Source organism: Macadamia integrifolia, chromosome 12 (assembly GCF_013358625.1).
Source record: "Macadamia integrifolia cultivar HAES 741 chromosome 12, SCU_Mint_v3, whole genome shotgun sequence".
In the NCBI taxonomy this organism is placed as follows: Eukaryota; Viridiplantae; Streptophyta; class Magnoliopsida; order Proteales; family Proteaceae; genus Macadamia; species Macadamia integrifolia.
In genome coordinates, this window is record NC_056568.1 from 25,755,193 (window position 1) to 25,777,887 (window position 22,695).

The 22,695-nt window shown below is 38.4% G+C and overlaps 1 protein-coding gene and 1 long non-coding RNA gene across 2 annotated transcripts; both read left to right on the top strand.

Annotated features, from left to right (window-relative positions):
- Nucleotides 1-1,429: 1,429 nt before the first annotated feature.
- On the top strand, nt 1,430-2,751 carry LOC122057352. The gene is made up of 2 exons (XR_006133509.1): nt 1,430-2,160; nt 2,236-2,751. It is a non-coding gene; the product is annotated as an uncharacterized LOC122057352 (long non-coding RNA).
- Nucleotides 2,752-16,413: 13,662 nt separating this feature from the next.
- LOC122094831 (protein FAR1-RELATED SEQUENCE 5-like) lies at nt 16,414-18,243 on the top strand. Its single transcript, XM_042665424.1, has 3 exons — nt 16,414-16,737; nt 16,837-17,594; nt 17,832-18,243. The coding sequence occupies exons 1-3, from the start codon at nt 16,414-16,416 to the stop codon at nt 18,241-18,243; spliced, it is 1,494 nt and encodes a 497-aa protein (XP_042521358.1).
- Nucleotides 18,244-22,695: the final 4,452 nt, after the last annotated feature.

Here is a 22,695-nt window from a genome sequence, read left to right on the forward strand (position 1 = left end):
AAATGAATCTCATGCATATAGTACCATTTTGAATTACAATTACTTGGGTGAGTCTTTCTTTTCATTTACTGAGTTAGTGAGCTCACCCCTCATGTACACACCTTTTTAGATGATTTTATAAGTACTCGGGGCATACATGCACTGTGGTTGTGAGTAGCATGTAACCTATGACCTAGTAATGATTGGTTAGGTGAAATAGGTTTAAAATGAATCCCATGCATATAGTACCATTTTGAATTGCAATTGCTTGTGTGAGTCTTTCTTTCCATTTACTGAGCTAGTGAGCTCACCCCTCATGTACACACCTTTTTAGATGATTTTATAAGTTACTCCATAAAGGAACCCACGTCGGATCCCATTGACAAACCTCCAGTGGGGGATTAGTCGTCTCAGATGGTTTTAACCACAAATACGGATGCCTATGCGAGAACTATGTTGCGGGGCAGTAGTAGCAGATTTCTATTTACAATTCTCTTTTGATTCTTTTAGTATACTTTCCCTTTTATGTTCTCGATAGTTAAATTATTATTTCTTGTGTAAATATCATGCCTACAGGCCCACATTTAAATATACTATGTATAACAATTTGGGTATCAAGAGTATATGGGGATTTACAGGTAATTATATATGACAAGACTTCTGCTAAATTACATTATTATATTCCATGTCACTTGTGGCTTATTGTGCTGTGGTTACTGTATTAGATGATCCTGGTGGTTTTGGGTTACCCGAAGGGAACCCGATTACTAGTCTGGTTCTATATGAACAGGTCATGACATGCCAAGGGTCTGATCCCGCTATCATATACCCGATTCAGTGGTCTTGTGGGCTCTATTGGAGAGCGAGTTTGCTTATACTCCTTTAGCATATGAGGCATGCATGCATGAAGAGTTCTTCAGGGCCGAGCTTCATCTTCCCAGTCATCCGCTTATTGGGAAGGTCTTTACATACTATGGTATTAGCCCTCTCAACTTTAGCTGAACGGTTGGCACAACCTGTAGGGGTTTTGCCCCCTCGTCGATAGGTTAGACCTTTCGACCTCATTTTTCTTATTCCTAGCATGCTTCCACCAAAATTCACTCAGCGGCCGACGAGGGTGGTATTCCTTGAGCCAGTGCTTAGGATTTATAGTTGTGGAAGGAAATCCTTCCTCGATTAAAGAGTGGAAAACCTAATTCTTCTTTGTCTCTGGGTTCTAAGGGTTGTCAATCAATAATAACTGGTATGAACTAGACATCGCTTCCTTGAATAGTAGCCCCATCCTATGGCTTCAAATGAATTGATCTTTCGAGTGTTGATGGACTCGGGTTAGGTCATCAACACCGTTGAGTTAGGAGATGAGGGTTTTCTCATTCGCTGCGGCTTGAGTCCAAGTGATTTACTTGTGGTCTTTTCTCTTTATTTTTTTTTGGATGCTAATCTTGTGTCACTTTTATATAGTGTCGTTTTGTCGCTCAATCCAAGAGGCCTTTGCCCTCCATGACTGTAAAACTTGGAGCAGGGGAATGGCACTGAGGGTGAAGATTGAGAGAGAAACGGACTCGATGGCCTCCAACCATCCCCTTGAGAGACGATGAAAGAAGAGGAGGACTGGGGTACCCCCAGACCTTCCTATTGGTCCTAGGACATAAGTTGCCCCCTGCTCTGGGGTGTCACCCTCACACCGGTGGTCTAAGTTAGATTAGCAGAACAGGTAACCCAGCTAGTACCTATCAAGGTGACCGAAGAAGGTATCTCTACTTAGGACGCTGGTGGCTCGTCCCTTGTTGAGGATTTGCCCATGTTTGTGGAGCTGAGAGACCCTTCACGAGATCATCCCATCACACCGGGCGGTTGTTCAAGCCGTGTAAGGGAAACCATGCCTCCCCCAGAAAGGATGACCCCTTATAGCCCATCCCCTATGGGTCATGTCTCCATGATGCGAGTATTTATAGCTGAAGAGGTAGCATAGATTGAGGCAGCTGAGGTCAGGGGCGATTGTGTGGCTTTAGAAATGCAGAACTGGCTAAGGATCGTGCCTTTCGACTAGTGATCTATTTCAGAGATGAATTCATAGTTGGTGTTTGGACTCGGATGTACTGCTTTCCTGAGGACCGTCTAAGCTTGGGTAACATGCCGGCACACATGTTATGCCAAAAGTGGAGGGTGACTCTCCCCCAGGTAAGTGTTAACCCTTAGTTGCCTCCTCCCTTATCCTTTCCTTCTTTTTAACATGCTTTTCTTTAACTCGTGTAGGTTTTTGTGCGTGTCACTGAAGCATACTATCGGGTGGAGAAGTTGTTAGACACAGCGGAGACCTTTCATGCTTCCCTTGCAGTGAAGAATGAGAAGATCGCTTTTTGACCGAGCAGTTAAACATCTTGTCAACTGGGATGGTATCCGCTCGATCGAACAAGAATGGATGACCATTCTTGAAGCCCAGATTCCAATGGTAGTAGAAGCTCATAGGGCTAAGCAATTCTGGTGATCAGATAGAGAGAGTTACTCGATCGCCTTACAAGTGTTCAGTCAGATTTAGACTCTACTAAAGCTCATTTCCAAGAAGGAGATGCCACCTTACAGTGCGAATGTGCAATGAGGGAAGAAATCAAGCAACGGGTGCCCTGTTCGAAAGTCGATTTTAGGTCCTTGCAGGACCAATAGTCTGTCAGGCAAGGTGAAGTGGGTGGAGGCATCAGGACTTGAATGCCTGTGTATATATTGTTTTTTCTTTTTTTATAAACCTTCCTTAAATGACTGATATTTCTTCTACATGTGGTGTTATAATTTGTGTCTTTTAAGGGTGGCCAACCCAAGGTTGGTATTTTTCTGTCGACCAGTACAGTTCAAGCGTATCACTAAACCTGAGTTGGCATTTTTTTTTTTTTTAGGTTTTACTTGCTGATCAAGATAAACCGGGCTTGGTAACTGATTCGGAGTCTACCTTTTAGACTTTTTTCTGATCAATATAGATCAGGCTTAGTTGCCAACTCGAAGTTAGTCTTTGAAATTCCCATGATGCCATAAGAAATAGATTCAATTTAAAGATTCAAAAAAGTTATTTCAAATTAACACTAATGCATAAAATAAAATTGCAAAAAATAAAGTATAGCGGCCCTGTTGTCGATTTCTTCACGCTCCCTACCTTTTAGTTTTACTTTGTTTTGACACTGCTCATTGGGACAAACCAGTGCCTTTTTTCTCCTTGATGAAGTTGGCATAGCATTCACATGAATCCTCTAACTCGAACGGCACCCCCTAATTCCTTGATCGATGGGGAACTTAACTTAAAGATGTTTGGCAAAGGCTATGGCTCCTAGATCATTCAAAGAGGGTCAGCCTAAGATGGCATTATAAGCCGATTCCATTTCTACGACCATAAAATTGATAAGCACCATTGCAAAGCAGAGTGCCTCTCTGATAGTTATTGGTAACTTGATGCATCCTTCGATGTATACCGTTGTTCGAGCAAAGCCATACAGGGTTCCCATGGTAGGTTTTAGCTTGTCGTCCCCTAAGCCGAGCTTCTTATTTACGTCGTAAGACATGACATCCATGGAGGATCCTAAATTGATCAAAATTCGATGGAACGGACAATTCGCAACCACCAGTTGGACTACGATGGCGTTGTTGTGGGGTCAGTTTAGGCCTTGCAGGTCCTCATCTAAAAAAGTGATATTGGATTTTTTTCAAGCAGCTTTTAGCGGTTCTTTTATCACGTAGACAAAATGAGCATGCACCTTAGCTTTCCTTATAAATTCGCTCCCTAGGTTGTCCAGGATGGCACGTATAGTAGGACTGGTCGGCTTGTGTGGGTTACTCTACTGTTGACCTTCCACTGGTTCTTTGTGTTTCTCCAGATCAACTTCGGGGCTCTGGAGGTACTCTTTGAGGTACCCTACATTGATTAGTTTCTCCAACTCCTTCTAAAAATACTGATAGTCATCTATGTAATGCCCATTTTCCTTATGGAAATTGCAGTACTTCTTTAGGTTGCGCTCTTCCGATTTTGATAACATCGGACGATGCTAGTGGAGATACTTCTTGTCTTTAATTTCAACTAACAACTTGGTGGGTGCCCTATCAAGTTGATCGAGTGGTGATTTTTCGGGGCTTGTGGCCCTTGTCTTTTTTATATCCCGTTCGTCATCCTTGGGTTGCAAGGTTACCCTTTTCTTCTATTGAAGCAACTAGATCATTACCTTACTTGCTATCAAATTTTCGTCCATCGTCACATACTTTTGGCACCTAGCCAAAAGTTCTGATAGGTTTGTGGGGTAGTTCTTGGAAAGGCAATCAATTAGCTACTCGTGATTTACTCCCTGGTAGAGTATAGTGAAGGCATTGCCATCCTTTAGGTCTTCAATCCCCAAAGTTGCTTCGATGAAGCGAATGACATAGCCGTGGAGTGATTCATCCTGACGCTACTTGATAGCAAATAGACTGTGCATAGTTTTCTACTGTCGAATGCTGGTCTGAAATCTAGAGATGAAAGTAGTCCCTAACTCGTTATAGTTGCGGATTGATCGGAGCTTAAGGTTAGAGTACCACTTCATTCCTGCTCCCTTGAGTGAGGTGGGGAACGCTCGGTAGAGAGCTACATCCGAGCAAGTTTGGATGGACATTACTATACTGTAATCCCGAAGGTGGTCCATCAGGTCGGTCGTCCCATCATAGAGAGTAAAAGTGGGTGTCTTGAATTTTCTAGGAAGTTCGGCATCTACGAGTTCGACTGACAACCAATTGTGTGTAAAGACGGTTGGGACCCCTATCGCTGCCTTTTTCATATTGTTCACTTTCTAGTCCAATTCACAAATGTGATACTCCAGACTTGTTTCCTTATGGGGATAGGTAGCTTCCAAGGGAGGGGGCCTGTCTGCTCAGCTTTGGATTTTTGGGACTCTTCGGGAGATCGATGTCTCCCATGGTCATTCCCTGATCTCCCATGTCGCTCATAGGTTGACACGTCTTCTCGTAGAACCCTGGGGGCACAAACCTTTCTTTTGTGTGATGAGGGTTTGGTCAGGGTGGTTCTCATACGTGTCGCTGCTCAACTCTATGCCTCAGTGCAGAACCTTCCGGTGATCTTCGTTTTGAGAGACCTGTTCTCCTAGAACTGGCTCTTGGTGATGGGTCAGCTCCTTTAATACTATCACCCCTTGGGGGTTGGTCCTGTGCATGGGGCTTGGAGCTCATGGTTCAGATCTTTGGATAAACTCACATGGGTTTCATACCTCCCCTGATCGGCCCCTCTTGTTTTCGCCCTATGATTGCCTACTGATGGCCCTTATAGGCATGGAGGGCTGAGGCTTACGGTGTTGATGCCCGTTCAGGTGGCTTGTGCGACTCCCTTCATCTCTCTATACGCCAGCTCCCTCGGGGCTCAGATGTCGTCCGTGGTGAACTCTGCCTGCCCATTACATTGCCTAATTGCAGGTTTCGAGCGCAATATGTTCTCTAGATGTACGATGAGTATTCCTTCCTGAGGGAGAGTTGGCCCAAACTATCAGATAAATCTCCGAACGATGTCATTGGTTTCCATCAACTGTAGTTGTAGGTCGTTCACTTGCATGTTTGTAGTTGGTCCCCTGGGGTTTAACTAAATAAAGGATGGAGGGTGTCATGCTTGGCCATTAGCTGGCTGGCAATTCTCCCATGGCTGTGAGCGAGACAATCCAATATAGGTTTCTAGCAGAGAAAGAGCTTCAAAATTTATCTGTCCTATTAGAGGGTCTTCGACATTAGGTTACCCTGTTAGTGGGTCCCGATATCCGCTTGTCCTACTAGTGGATCTCTTTGGTTTCCTTGTCCTCTTGGCACTATAGGGGACAAGAAAGGTATTGTCCACTACGCAAGTTCATGTTTCTGAGAAACTGGCCAGACTAGTAGCTCTTCCCACCAACGACGCCAATTTGTTGTGTTAGGAAATTGCACCTAAACAGTCTTCGAACTCTGCAGAGAAGAACAAACATGAGAGAGTGAGTGTCAGGTTGATCCGACGGGGGACTCTCTGATGACTAAGTCATATACTTCAAAAATGGATAGTTCCAGTTAGAATGGAAAAAAATGGTCCTCTGGAAAGAGGTTTACCTGTGTCTTTATAGCTAAAAGTGGCAGCCACTCAGGGAGGCTCACGCTTTGGTAGCTTCCTCTTGCATGTAGGAGTCTAAACATAGCAAGAGTTGCAGTAGGAAAGTTAATATAGAGGACATTGTTGTTATGGGAACTCCTCGTATTGGCCATATCCCGGGGAATATGGCAAGATTCCCCTCCTTCGAGGGGAGATTCAACGTTCTAGTGAGAGTCCCACTAGGATTCATTCTATAACTTGCGGTCTATCAGTTAGGTTTTTCTAGTCCCCTTTTCGGGACATACTTTGATGGTGATCTATGGAGTTCTCGGGTCGAGCGACCAAGGATAACCGCACGTGGTTGCTGAGCTACTTGCCTTAAGTGATTGATCATGCACCTGCCATCCGACGATTAGAGTTCCTAGAATCCTATTGTTCAATCGAGGGCCATGCAGTTGGGCCCATTCAATAATGCGGGTAGCCACACGAGTGACCCACACGTGATGTCCCTTCTACCCTGGTACTGGCTCAGCCGTTCGGGTGCTAATGCTTCCTTAATGATTTCGGCCAATCAATTTCTGTCTTGGGTGCCTACCCCAAGTTGGATGAACCATAGATGACCCCGTTGTTCCTAAGCCGTTCGGCTATCCCCACGTAGCTCAATAGGTGTCGTGTTATTGTTAGTCGTATATTTTTGCCATGACAGGGAGATAAAAGAAAACTAAACACACATGGTAGGTGCCAAAAATAGGGGTCTAGTGATTCGTCGTACATAAATATTAGTCTAAATGAAACTCAAGGTCTTTTATTGATTAAGTCAAAAACAAGGGTCAGAGAATAATAATTCTGAAAATTTTGCAAATATTGTATTAAAATTTGGATCTTTATTAGTTTCAAACGTTTCAATTATTTGATTAAATATATATGTTTTTCTATAGAAAAGAGGGCTTACAACCTTGTTTAGACTTATTGATCATATTCCAAAAAACTCTTAACTTTAACAGTATAGCCTATCTTAGTGATGTATAACTATGACTATCTTTCTAAGGGTAATATATTTTTTCTGAGAACGTATAGGGGTTATACCCAGACATAAAGGCAGACGAATGATCACCTTGCCCCCTATGAAACACATATTTCCAAATATGCTCTCATCGACTTCGCGCTAATGCAACCACTACACTCGCTGATTACAAACCTTCTCCTATTTTTATTCTTCTTCTTCTTTTTTTTTTTTTTTTAATGAGTCTAACACATTACCCTAGAGGAGGATATTCTCCTAAATGGCTAAATCGAAACATGCCTATGCCCTACCCTAATCCTCTATGTAATCATGTCAGATCATGAAAAGCTAATTAACTTGTGTTCGACACTTCTACTACATGGGACATTTTATTTGAATATTTTTGTCTTGGGTTGTAGTAAAACTGTATAATATGAGGGTTATTTTGAAAAATGAAGAAATTATCTGCATTAATGAGTTTTGTCCTATTTAAAAATAGGCTTTGTCTCTTTTCATCCACATAGGACATAGAATTGTGACAAATTATTGTCACAACCTTCCATTACACCTAGATTATCCCATAATAAAGAAACAAAATATAAGAAATAAATAAAACAACAAAAAGATTCTTTTTTATGAAGGAGAATAATAACTGATTTCCACTTAAATCGTAAATGTATAGATGGGGAATCGAATTTAGGAGTACGCGTCTATCCACACAATCTTTAATTCATTCTAACTATCTGAGCAACCCACGGATCGATTCTTCAATGGTTAAAAACATATATTATCAAAAAAAAAAAAAAAGAGTTAAAATATATAAAAAAGAGGTTGTCACTTGGTTGCATAGTCTTGCACCAACATAGAGGATCAATGAGAATGTACACAAGAGTATCAATATGAAAGGTATTTTTTTATTTCTTGAGGGATGAGACAATAATTTCGTACGCTCCTGGGTGCAAGAACCATGCAAATAGGTAATGTTCATTTCCTCAAAACATATATATCCTTTGTATAGCGCCATTTTGAATGGAATATTTTATTTTCAAATTGAATGGAATCTTTTAATTCAATATAAAACTGAGTTCCCACCAGTCCTCTGCTTTAGAGCCAAGATTACACTCTAGACATGTATTTACAAAATATTCCAATCCAACGGTGTGTGTAGCCCACTTTAGTTATAGCTTTCTACTTCATGTAGTTAACGCCTGTTATTATTTCGTCTTTATGTACAACTCTGCCCTAACCAACAAAAGAAGATGAGAGTACAAACCTGACCTCAACACAACCATAGCGTAGTACGCACCACCGTGCACTATAGTGCTTCTTTGACAAATTAGACTTACCACGTTCATGCGCCTCGGAATAAATTACTTACATCACACGTTCTAGGGCATCTTACCAATGTTGAAACCCTAACGTGGGGTCTCCGCAACTTGGAGACCTTCCGCCTCCACAGCTCATCTCCAACAGGACAATAGAGATAGATATCAATAAAGACTAGACTAGTCAACTCACGTTTTGTAAGAGAAGTCTTGCATGCGGGTTGAAATCCTCTGCAATTCCGATCTTGTACAATTTCGTGCAATACCACCTTTAGGTGATGACACGTGTATTGATACCAATACAATGGTCTAGATCTGCTACAACTTATAAAACATTAAATCAGTGAAGAAGCATTTAAATCAGATCTGGACCATTGCATTGGAATCAATACACGTGTCACCCCCTGAAAATGGTATTGCACGGAATTGTACGAGATCGGAATTGTAGACGATTTTTTTCCCTTGCATGCACGTATTATTACAAAAGTGATTGGGTTTCTCTATAGCGCGACATAGTGTGGAGTACAGATTCAAGGGTTAGAATCCTTAGATATTTAGCCCAAGATCTAGACACGCAACCTTATGCTTCTAGCTCTTAGATCTGTGCTACATGTCGTGTCGTGCCATTGAAGATCTCCACGGAAAACAATGGGCTGGTGGTGATCATTGGTTAAATCAACTAGGGTTTGATTATGGATCGAATCCAGGTCAGTTAAGCCTTTAATGGTCATGTGTCATAAACCCAAACCAAAACCTAATGTTTGGGCAACCCCTGAAAAGACCAAATAATGTTTCTATTAGGGGTGAAGCATGGCCAGGTTGGGCCGGGTTTCTTAAAACCCTAACCCAACCTTAGATCCCCGAAACTCAACCCAGGCCCAACCCAACCCTGTTGGGTTCATACTCAGGCCTAATCCTTCTAGGTTCACAGTTGGACTAGGTTGACCCTGGCTAGCTTTTTTTTTTTTTTTCTATGAAGGATCACCAATATTAAGCCTATACTTACCAAATAGGGGTGGGGAGATGTTAAGATTATGGCCATCCCTTTTCCTCCCCTAATCCATAAATTTGCAGCAAGCAAGATTGTCAATTTAGTTATAAGATAACTTTTTAATCATCTAGTATCACCACATCTCTTAAAAACTAGGCATGCCAACTTTTGGCCCAATTCTTCATGATTGCTTTGTATCTAAAATTCATATTAATACATGGTAGGAGACACAAAGACAGCCTATGTAAAGAAAATGGGGAAAATAGTTTGGTCATTTGGTCGTCTTAACTCAATAGGTAAGAGTATGTGGCTTGTGTAACACATGATGTGGGCTTAGTGGAAAAGAAACACAATAATAGATCATGTTAAAATCAGGTTGGATCGGGCTAGGTCAGGTTGACTCTTATAATCAGATTAGATAGGATTCAAGCTCAGGGCATGTCAAGGCAGATTCAAACCATCAAGGTCAAACTTATACCTCTAGTTTCTATCACCCCTGCACTATTATTGACAGATGATGATTTATAATTTAATTTTTGATATGGAGAAAGTTTTCCAGTGCTGGCAAATGAATGATAAGACAGTCGAGATGTGGCCTCCTCACTCCCCACCCAATCTCCCCTCTTGTAGAATCCCAATGCCCTTAGTCCTTTAGATAAATGGGGGATTATGACTTGATATGCCATCACAAAAATTTGGTCGCCTATCTTGACTGTTACTTGGGTTATTTTGAAGATTATTGCGAGCTTTTATTTATATCATTTCTTTTTTGACTTTTTAAACATTTTCTATATCCTTGACACGATGGAATGTCAAATTGCTGTCACATGGTAGATGATTAGTGCATGGAATCTAACTTCCAATTGCTCGGTTGCAAACAAAGGAAAGGAAAGTGAAATCAATTTTGAATAAAAAAATAAAATTTTTGTAATCAAGATTGAATAGTATACTTATAGCTCTCGTGATATTTGGAACTTTTCAATGTAATATTTATTTTACTTTTCAAGTCAAAATGGATTTGACCTCAAAGTATAGTAAATTTACTAGTCATATTTGAAAAATATATAGATATTAGTTACCCAACCATGTGAGATAATAATTTCAAAACTTTCCACATTATTTCCCTTCCATGGTACGGATACTTGGCCCAAAATAGATCAGGCCCAATTGGGTACAGCCTGATTTTAATTGGACAATATTGGGGATCCCAGTCCATGGGCTGTGTTAGGATTGGGAAAGAACCCAAGGTTGAGCTGGATTATCTGGGCCCAATATTTGGGTTGGGGGTTATGTTGAAATGGAGAGAGCCCAAATGTTGATTGAGCTGGGCTTGTCTAGATGCACAAAGTAACCAAAAACCTTCCCAAGTCCAAGCCCAAGCCCAAGCCCAAGCCCAAGCTCAATAAAATTATGGCAACTCCCTATCTTTACCCCCTTTATCGCCCTTGAGTACACTGGAGACATTCGCATCAATTGATTGATAAGGAAGAAAGGTTCGGAATGAACCCTCTTTGTATCAGCTTCCCTTTTGATTAGAAATTCCTTATAACACCACAATAGTATATCTAGTGGATTGCTAAAGGTTATCTTCAGTAGCAACGTGTGTATCACTACAAGAAATCAAGGATTAAAGGTAGTATGATCGCCTCCAATACCTTTAGCGGCTTTTTTTTTTACTGCCGTAAATCTGCCGCTAAATAGGGGTAGGGATGTCAAACGGTCCGATTTTGATTATTCGGTTTGGTTTCAGTTTGATGCATAATTTGCAAGTTAGAAATCAAAACGATATCAGATAAGAATAATAAGATCAAAATCATTTTATCTGTGATTCGGTTTTATTGGTTTTTATTCGGTTTTTGTCATCCGGTTCACAACCTATTTACATCCAGTTCATAGTACTGGTTTGAAGCAAAACCCTAACATTAAATGTTATTCAATTCAAGTTATACATAAAAGTAATTCTCTCTATGAATTCAAGTAACATTACCCCAAAAAAAAAAATTTTTGAGCATGATCCCTGTCTTTTCACGATCATGCAAATATAATCCACCCATAGGAGTTCAATATAGTTCTCACAATTTGATCTGTGTTTCTTGAAATCATTGAATTGAGGGAAGATTGTGACTGTTGTTTAGTTTCCAATTGAAAAGGCTAATGTTGTAATCCACCCTAACACTATATTCTCTTCGTCGTCAAGATGGAATGAAATTTCTACTCAAAAAGAAAAGAAAAATGTACAATTGGATTAATAGAATAGCAATAATTAATTAAGTTAGTTCTTCTATTAAAAAAATAATAATAGTAAGTTAATTATGTCAGAATTAGAGTGTTAGACAGTGCTCACTTAGTTAATCCACAACCCACGATTTAGAACTCACGTTTGACATATTTACGGTTTACCGTTTAGTACTTCCATAAGCTAATTGTTGTTTTTAAAGTTTTTTGTATCCAGTTTCTATTCCCAGTTCCTATTTGGAGGAACCAGTAGTTATCAGGTTTTGAACCAAATAAAACCTATGAAATCAGAATCACATCGTTTCTACACAGTCTAGTTTTGTTTGATTGTAAATGGTTGGTTTCGATTCTAATAGACAGTTCCAGTTCCATTTTGACACCATCAAGTAGGGGTGTCAACCCTAAGGCCTATTAATTTAGCCTAGGCCCAGCTTAGCCCTAGGTCAGGCTGGAAAATCTTAGCCCACCCTTGTCAGGCTTAGCCCAACCTTGATTGACCCTGTTGGACCTGATTGACTCTATCCCGTTGGGCTGCCCCTATATTTCATTTGTGTCCCTATGCACACTAAGGAAAAATGAAACCTATGAAAATGATCTTCAATTATCCATAAAATGTTGTTAAATGGTATAAATCAAGATAAAACATAGATCCATAATCAACAATAACATGCAAATGCAAATATCAAAATGAAATTAATTCATAGTTCATATACAAATTTAAAAGTTCAAACCATCTCCCCCATCCCCCACCAAAAAAAAAAAAAAAACTTCGTGAATGATCTTCAATTATCTATGAAATAAAATTTTACGTTGCTTGGATCCTTATATAGTAAAAAATAACAACTAAAAGATAAAAAAAATATTAATTATATGCAAATATAGAAAAACAATCTTTTATAATTATTTATGACTACATGGTGTAGATATCATAGACCAAAATTCGGTGTCTACACATGGCCTTACCTGAAAATGCGAAATAGGGTACCAAATGTTATTATGCTTTAGATCAATTAATAGCACCACCGTCTCAAGAAAAACTGAAGTATAATTAGTGCAATCAAAAAAATAAGGAAAGTTAATCATCATTCATAATGTTATTAATTCTTTTAAATGATTTAAGGTAACTTGAAAACTTGTTACCTAATTCAATCTTCTCAAGTTCCTCTAATCTCTGTTCAACATTAACAGGGGTTGGTGTCTGTAGCGGCCAATTCTATAAACACACCAAGGACTCTATATTCACTCTATATTCTAAGGCGTCAATGAGCTATACAACTGGTCTAGAATCTTCTACCAGTGCTAAAAGCAGATTCTGAAGCAACAATTGAGACTAGAATTACTAAAACATCTTCATTCATTATACTTAAAATGAGAAATCTTAAACTATTGACATTCCACCATTTCAAGATGTCCACTATATCAGTATCATCTTTCTCAACACCCTCTAATAAATAATGAACTAACTCTAATCCAACTTGGAAACATTCCTCTTCTTCCAATGAATCCTAAAATTCCCTTTTCAAACTTATGTTTGAAGAGTCCACTCATGCATCTGATAATACTTTAAAAGGCAATCCACGACATTCCTAATCTTTTAATCTTCACATCAACCTCAGACTCAGGATATAATTTTGAAGACAAAAATTTCACATTCTTCATCTTTTAACTTGGATGAAGAATATAAGCAATAACCAACATGATATATACTTTATTAGTGCTATCCCTATGTTTGCTTACAAATTTCATTCATTGCCAATGAAATATCACAAAGCATAGCATCTTCACTTCTTAATCAATTGTTTAAAAGTGACTCAATCGTATAAACCTCTTAAAAAATAGAGATTTACAGTAGGTAGGCTCCTTGCTAATGGCATTGCCGTAGGTGGGGACTGCTCCTATTCCACTAGTTTATAATTTTTTTTTCTTTAGAAGTTCTTTGTTTCAATCATTGTAATTCTCTCTCTCTCTCTCTCTCTCTCTCTCTTTTCTTTTTTCTTTCTTTTTTTTTCTTCTTTAAATTCCAAATTACATCATTGTTACATGCATTATCCACAATAATAGTGTATAACTTCTCCTAACCCCAATCAATCAAACAGAACTTGAGAGCATTTCTAATAATTTTTCCAGTGTATGGTAATGGGACTATAAAACAATGAATAATCCTCTTTCATAACTTCCAATCTTGGTCATATAATGCGTTGTGAAACACAAATAACCAAGATTTCAGATAAAAATCCACATTACAGTAATAGGGTATACCCGTTGTTCCATTATTTTTAAGTTATCTTTGAACTTCTTTTTCTCATCAAGATTTAACGTAAAACAATCATTTGCTAAATTGTAATGTGACAAAGGATTGAATTAGGTTTTAAAGCCTTGCAAAATGTTCTAAACACCTCTCGCTCTACAACTAGGGAAGGTAATTATCCATGATAATCATATGAGCAAAATACTTTTGAAAAAATTCAAAATCAAATATCCAAGATGAGAGGATCTGGCTTGTCTCTAACGACTGACGCTCCAACAAGTGTCGAACGTGCTTGTAGATGGTCAACACGTGGAGATGAGAAATCCGATGATTCGACGAAACTGGACCTATTTCTCCTCACACAGAACGATCGCAGAGCTGAACAAGGATTTGAAATCGATCTCGTGGACTCGTCTCCCTCTACTCTATTTTTCCCTCTTTCTCTTTTCATACACACTAAAGCCCTAACTTGCAGCACTGGACTTCAAGGTCGCAGAGTGTCCAATCTCTCTTCTTGCTTAACAACTGCAGAGCTGCTCGAGGTATGCTCTCTCTCTCTCTCTCTCTCTCTCTCTCTCTCTCTCTCATACACACACATTTGGGGTGATGATTTTAGAGGGGTTGGAGTCATTGAGCTTTTCTTTGCTGTTGCCCCCCCACCCATACCCAAAAAAAAAAAAAAAAATTTCTTGTAAGAATAAGTGTTGCCTTCGTGTCGAGATGGTTTGATATTTGAAATCTAAATCTGAATGTAACTCCATTTAAATTTGTTTTCTTTCCCTGCTTGAATTTTCTCTTTGGATAGTTTGAAACATGTTCTTCACTCCCAGAGAAACATTAGGCTAAAGTGGATGGTTGAATCATTACCTACAGGGCAGAGTTTTTTCTAAAAGAAGTGCTAGAAATTTACAATTCCAAATTCATAAACCTTGGGTTGTGAATTCATTTCCCATAACAAACTCCATTTAAATTTGCTTTCTTTCCCTGCTTGACTTTTCTCCTTGGATATTTTGAAACATGTTCTTCACTCCCAAAGAAACATTAAGCTAAAGTTGATTTACTTATTCATTACCTGCAGGGGCAAAACTTTTTCTATAAGAAGTGCTAGAAATTCAAGGAACTCATGGCTGTTTCTACTTTGTGCCTTGTACAATTGGACATCACCCAAGGGTGCTAGGAAATTTCATGGCATGCCCTTAGATGTAAAGATTGCATGCACTATAGTAGGCAGTTCTTAGTTCCTAAACCAATTATTAGGAAGCTTTATTTCTGAGTTGGCACTATGTAAAGATACCATGCACTATACTATAATGAATCAACCATCTGGGCTAGTGGCATACCAAACTGTTCACGGATGCCATGGATTTTTTCTACATCTTCAAAACACAGATTTGAGTTTCTCGATCCATCATCTCAGCTAAGTGGCATAACAAGCTTTCTTAATCTTTTTTTTTTTTATATATATATATATATATATATATATAAGATCTCCTTTCTTAATCCACTCATAAATTTTTGTCTAGCTTTTCTAGTTCTTCCAAATCTACCTTCCCATTAGATACTTCTTGGGTAGTAAATAAACAATGAATAAAGGGAGCCTCTACTTTTATGAACCTTTCTACCCATTAAGAAGAAATTTTATTATTGGAACATCAAATATATGCCTGCATCTTCAAAAAATCAATAAACATATATACAAGGGAAGTAAATATGAGAACCCATGGCTGTTGAGAAGTTAAAATAGAGAATATGGGTTAGGAAGCTCGAATTAAATGCCCATGTATTTGAGTTCATAATGTAATCAAGTGTTTGGTTTCTAGTCCAATCCAAGATGGGTTTGTTCAAAGTAGTGATTTGGAAATTGTTCAAAGAAGTTAAATTATGTATGAAAAGCAGGGCCCAAGAAAAAAACAGGGGAATAGTCTTAGCAGTTGGATATCCTGAAAGATTTGAATTAAAGACTATTGGGTATTGAAATGTTTGTTTAGCATCAAATAGAAGTGAGAGAAGAGACTAACAAATTGGTAAAGATTCTAAAACATATAATTTTTGTATGGTGTTTAATACTATCCTTTATGCCCCCTCCCCCTTTTTTGGATTATACTGTAATGTTTCTTCATTATTTCCGGGTTAAGGCTCTGTTTCTTCTTTTTCCATTTTAACATTTTCTATGTGGGATTATCTTGATCAAGTCTCTATGTGAAAATCTAAAAATGAAGGTTGCTCATACATTTTCAATCCTTTACTTTGGTTAATTGTTACTTCAATTGCTCAACATTTAGGCAAAAAAATGGAAGATCCAATGACTGCACATAGTGAGATTAAGCCTTATGTTGGTATGGTGTTTAATTATGAGCAAGAGGCATATGATTTCTACTATGGATATGGAGAAACAAAGGGGTTTAGTATCAAAACAGATTTGATACATAAGAGTATCAAAGATAACAAGACCATTACATCAAAGGTATTTATATGTAATAAACAAGGAAAAAGGAAACTAGATAGAGAGATAATAATATTGTGAAGCCTCGAGCAGAGACAAGAACTAATTGTCTTGCACATATGAGAATTAAATTGAATATTGATGGGATGTACAATTGCATTGAATTTGTTGAAGAACACAATCATGAACTTCACTTGCCATCAACTAGTCATTTGATGAAGTCACAAAGGATTGTTTCTGAATTTCATGCATTTGAAATTGATCTGGCAGATGACTCTGGTATTAGACCTAAGGACATGTTTGAGTATATAAGTAAGCATATAGGTGGCAAACAGAGCATTGGGTGCCTGAGGGAAGATCAAAAGAATTATCTTCGAACTAAGAGTCAACGAGACCTTCGTTATGGTGAAGCCAAGAGTTTGCTACTATATTTTGAAAATCAAGTTAGGATAAATCTATCATTTACTTACTCATTGCAGTTGGATAATGATAAGCAGATAGCTAACATGTTTTGGGCTGATACAACATTTGGTGATGCATAGTTTGGTGATGTTGTTAGCTTTGATACAACATTTTCTACGAACAAAGAGTCTAGACCTTTTAGGATATTTGCTGGATTCAATCAACATAGGGGAATCATCATATTTGGGGCTGCACTTTTGTATGATGAGATGGTTGATTCGTTCAAATTTTTGTTTGAGGTTTTTCTGAAAGCTCATGGACAAAAGAAGCCAATAACTATTTTTACAGATCAAGATGCTGCAATGGGGAAGGCTTTGACTGAGGTGTCACCTGAGACCAAGCACAGCTTGTGTATATTGCACCTAATGCAAAAGGGCATAAAGCATATGGGCAACATGATGAAAGATGGCTTAAATTTTTTAGCAGATTTGAAGAAGTGTATGTTCCATTATGATGATGAATCACAATTTGAAATTGCATGGGATAAACTAAGGAGTGATTATCAGGTTAACGAAAATTCATGGTTAGACCGTATTTATTGTCTTAAATATAAATGGACCAAGTGTTATATGAAGGAAACATTGACTATAGGAATGCGGAGTACACAACTAGGTAAAAGTATAAATGGTGACATGAAGGATTACTTAAGTTCAACTCTTCACCTTGTACAATTTTTCAAGCACTTCAAAAGGATTGTGGCTGACAAGCGAGCTAATGAGTTGAAGGCAGAGTTTGATGCAAGAAATAAGCTTCCAAGAATTTTATTCTTAAAATCATCTGTTATGAATCAAGCAGCAAGAGTTTACACTCCTAAGATTTTTGAGAAACTTCAGAAATAGTATGAGTGGATTAGTACATGCTACATCAAGAAATTTATTCAAAATGCCACCTGTTATGAATATGTAGCTACTAAGACTTTTGAGAAAATTCAGAAATAGTATGAGTGGATTAGTGCATGCTACATCAATAAATTTATTCTGAATGCCATATGTTATGAATATGTAGTCTCAACATTAGGAAAAGAAGATGAATGTATAGTGTCGTGCAACCTAAAGGAGTATATTATTCATTGTAGTTGTCAAAAATTTGATCATATTTTTAAAGTTCTAGATGTCGATGATTTCAAATATATTCCAGATACATATATATTGAGGAGATGGACATGGATAGCAAGAAATACTGTTGTACATGATACTGAAGGAAAAGTTGTTGTGGAAGATGTCCACCTGGATTATTCACAAATGTATAGACGTATTTGTCCTAAACTGGATAGGATTGAGGCAATAGCATCAAATTCATCTGAGGGTTATGCTTATGTGGACAATGTTGCTGATGAGCTCTGTAAACATCTGAAAACTATAAATATTAGTTTTAATGGGCAGGATGATAAAAGGGTTCTAATTAAAGATATTGTTGTCAACAGTGGAGTAACTCTCAAGAAAAAAGATGGTCCAAAGAAGGTGGTAGACGTAAGAAGAGTTGGGTGAAAAATCAAGGAATGGGAAAGAAAAAAACTGTTATGGGAATGATGGGTGATTCTTCACAAGAAATGCAACAAGATTGTGTACTTTTTGAAATACACCATTCAATTTCACCTTTAGAAATACAACAAGCTCATGCACCTTTTGAATCTGACCAATTGAATGACAATCAAAGTTTCAGATCTATATTGCTGGAATGTTTCAAATGTATCGATATATTTTCCATTACAATCATGTTATTCATTCACTATTGATGTATTGGACAATGTTGTTGCCTTGTGACAGGGTACTTATGACTTGCAAGGAATATCATCCCAAACTTCAAGAAATAATGACATTTTTCCCCCATTCAAATAGTGTCTGATCAATCTTAGTTGTTAAGTTTCATTTCTTATTTATGGGAACCTATGCCTCAGTTGCATTTATGGAATTCTAATGTGTTTTTGAAATTGATTTCTTTTTGTTATAGATCCATTATATGTGACATTGCTGAAATTTTTTTATTATATTTCGAAACTAACATGGTTTATGCCCCTAGGTGAGTCTTTAGCTCAATCGGAAGAGCACATGGGGTTACACCCATGGGATGGTGGTTCGAATCCATCAAGACTCAATATCTGTTGTTGAGCATATCATTAGTGTCACTTCTATTTCAAACATTGCTGAATTTTAAACCTTGATGATTTACATACTCTTGAGGGAATTGCTTACATCTCCTTTCATTACTAACAATCCATTTAATAAAAATAATTCATCAAATAAAGAGAGAATCCAAAATAAAACACCAAAAAAGAAAATACCATTTTATTACTCACATCTCTTTTAGTTACATAACATCGTCACATTCTTCTACTAATCACAATTGCTACAAATACACTGGCTAAAAAAAAAAAAAAAAATACAAAATAGCAACCTTCACTGATCCAATAAATTTCTCTATTTCATACATTCTAATTTTTTCACTGTGCACCTCCTCTTGCAACGCTCGCAACACCCACACCTCCTCTCGTAACCCCCTCACCTCTTCTTGCATCTCTCAAAAGTCATGTGCGAGATTGTTTATTGGGACTTCTTTACACGGAGGCTCGGTTGTTGGTGCATTTATAGGATCACACCAAGCGAAGTAGTTACATATAAACTTTGGGCACCCGTAAAAGAGTCTATTTGGATTATCCGCAGTCTCTGAGATCCTAATTGTATCTTTTCGATTACATTGATACCTAATGCATCTATGCTTAAGTACATCAGGATTACTACAATTAACACTTGAGATAGACATTTGATCTGCAAAATAAAAATACAGACATCAATTAGCCACACAAAAGATATGATTCACAAAACCATTTGCTATGGAATGAATCTGAAACTTAAATGCATTGAAAGGTTGTATGGAAGTGGACACTATTAAATACAAGTGTCCATTAAATAAATGCAAAGGTTGTTGTCAAAGATAAACAAAGAGACAAGAAGACTCTTGATGCATGGCATGAGTAGTTCTTATTGCCTTCTCAGTTTCTGGGTTCAAAACAAAGACATAAACCCAAAAGTATTTTCTCATAGTGTCCAAAAAAACACAATCTTTACAACCCTTTTGAATGATTGAATTTTAAGTTCATCCATCTTTAAGTTTGCTGATCTCTTAAGAGACTTTTGGATTGTGGACTCTCTAAGTACCTTGTAAATGATTTTGGAGGATAAAGTCAGATATTGAGCTGAAGTTCTTATACTTTTATTTTGAGATGCCAGTCACTACCTTTCAAACAGCCGTATATCCTTGAAAACATCCCAACAAGCTTTAGTCAGATCTCCAAAGTATAATTATTGAACCTCTAATTGGTGCAGATGTTCTAGCTAGATGACCTTGGAACACCCAAGCATGCTTACAAATAGGAATAGTGAACAAGGAAATCCTAATATTTTTTAGACCTAGAAATCCTCCACAACCAAGGCCCTCTTGATAATCCTCCACAACCAAGACCAGTCACTTCCTTTCAGACCTAGAAATCCTCCACCCCTAGATTGAGAACTCTTCCCCATAAAGATAGAACAGTGAGAGTAGTCCTTAGAATGTTAAATATTTTCAACCAATATAAAACATATCCAACCCATGCATTCTCATGTGGACATATTTATGGGCTAGTACAAATAAACCTTACTGCAAGACTTTACATCCATCCTCTCCATGCGATACTAGAAAAGAGGAGACGGGGAGGGAGGGATAAACAATCCTATTATTTATTTGTGTCAGTGTGCTGATCCATCCATTTTGTTATAGCTGATAAGAGAAGAAAATACTCAACCTCAGTTCATTTCCAAAGAATCTAATAAATATGATGGTCATGTATTTCAGAGTGTATCAAGGAATTATAAACCAGAACAAGCTGAAATTGATTAGGAAAAACTTGGATTACCAGTAGCTGCGAAACAGTGATTCCCCGGTTTTGAAAACATTAGGAGGGAGATAATGATGTAAAACAATATCTTGTTCTTTTAAATTAGAACATAGGAAAATTATAAATACATGATTCAATGAGAATTCTAGGCCAATTGGAACATAAATGATGAACCAATCTATCCTTGCATTGAACCATCACCTATAAAACTCTGTGTGCCCAGCAATGTCCCTGCATATCAGCTTCATCTCTTTCTTTTTTTTTTTTTTGGTATGGGGGAGGGGGCAACAATGAAGAAAAGCTCAATGACTCCAACCCCTCTGAAACCATCACCCCAAATGTGTGTGTGAGAGAGAGAGAGAAATAGAGATGAAGCATACCTCGACAGCTCTATGGATGTTTAGCGAGAAGAGAGATTGGACACTATGCGACCCTGAAGCTTTGTGATCTTGAGCTCAACAACTCCTATTACACCCATGCCCTAATCCGGTTTAATTTGAAATTGTTGTGATAGGCCTCGGATCAAAGATCAGAAGTACAATCGGGTTTTAGCTCGTGGCTGGCATTACCGAAGGGGTGGAGATGACCCCATATGTTCGTGCTTTGTGTGCCTATCTAATTGGAGGGGATTCATACCTTTTGATCCCAGATGGTAAGTGACCCGACTCCCCACACTTGAATTCCAGCCCGCATAAAAAATTATCGAATAGCCTTGAGCATATCTGAGGGCAACCACCCGTGCGAGACCATCCATGGGACAGCAATCTGTCAAGATAGCTTGCTGTCTTGACCATTGGAAACAAACCACCGAAAGTAGCCTGGGTCTTGATCTGATGCCTATTTTCAGTGGGTTAACAGGTTACTGTCGGGGTTTCGATGCCCATGGTTCCCGCCACTCTTATCGTAAATGGTTCCGGATGATCCCAAACCATCCTCCACACCTTCCTCATTGAGTGAGCACTTTACGGACCTAAATAGTCTGGTCCTCGTGCCCCAAAATTCATTTAATCTGATTGCTCCAAAAGGGGTCCAACCCAAACAGACCCTAAGGTCCACTTAAGTTATAAGTTGGGAAATGAGGAAATGAATCCTCATTTCCCTTGTGCTCAATGTAGGAGAGGAGAGAAAGAGGAGAGTAAGGAAGGAAGAATAAGAGGAAGAAGAAGAAGGTTGGAGTCCTACCTTGGTGCCGGCTACCGCTTTGTTGCGGGAATCATTGCCGAAGGTAAGTACAACCTCCCATACCACTCTCTCTCTTTATTTCAACCTAGACAAAGCTAGGTATGGGTGGAATCTTAGTGTATAAACCATGTTAAGGTCATAGAATGCGTGTTCTACCCTAACGGTGTTGTTGTCGAGCTCAAACCAAGCTCGGTGAGCTCCGACAACATGTATTACCAAAAGACTAACTAGGGTTTTGATCGTTCGATCGATGTATCTCCCAAATGGCTCGATAGAATCAGAATTTTCTTGGCTTAGAATGATGCTAGGAACATCCCTTATAAACTCCACAAAACAAATATCGGCGATCAGGCTAGAGCTAAAAAACCCCAAATTGAGTGGATTGCCCTGAACCACCATCAGAAATAGCCCACCGGATCCACTGGGTCTATTTCTGATGGTATATTTTTGGTGGACATGGAGCCTTATGTGCTCTCTGTCACCTCCATCGAAAACAAGACTGATATTTTTGGTGGAAATGCCCTATTTCTAGTAGCTGTTTCTGGTGACAGTACTGACACCTAGGAACTATGTCTATACACTTTGGGGGTGACCTGTGTGGATCCCTCCCGATATTCCTGATGCATACTGATGTACGGTTCCCTTGTATCTAGGATAGTGACGTGCACATACCCCAAAGCCAGAATTGAATTGATCGATTGGTGGCGGTACTTGAACCCGAACACACCCGATCGTAAACCAAGTGAGGGATGGTTGTTTTATTCTGGATTGTTTAATTATTATAGAATTGTTTATATGCGTAGATTTAATATGCTTAATTATATTGCCCACATGACGATGGTGTTTATCACATGTTACATTCTTATGGATTTCATATGAACTG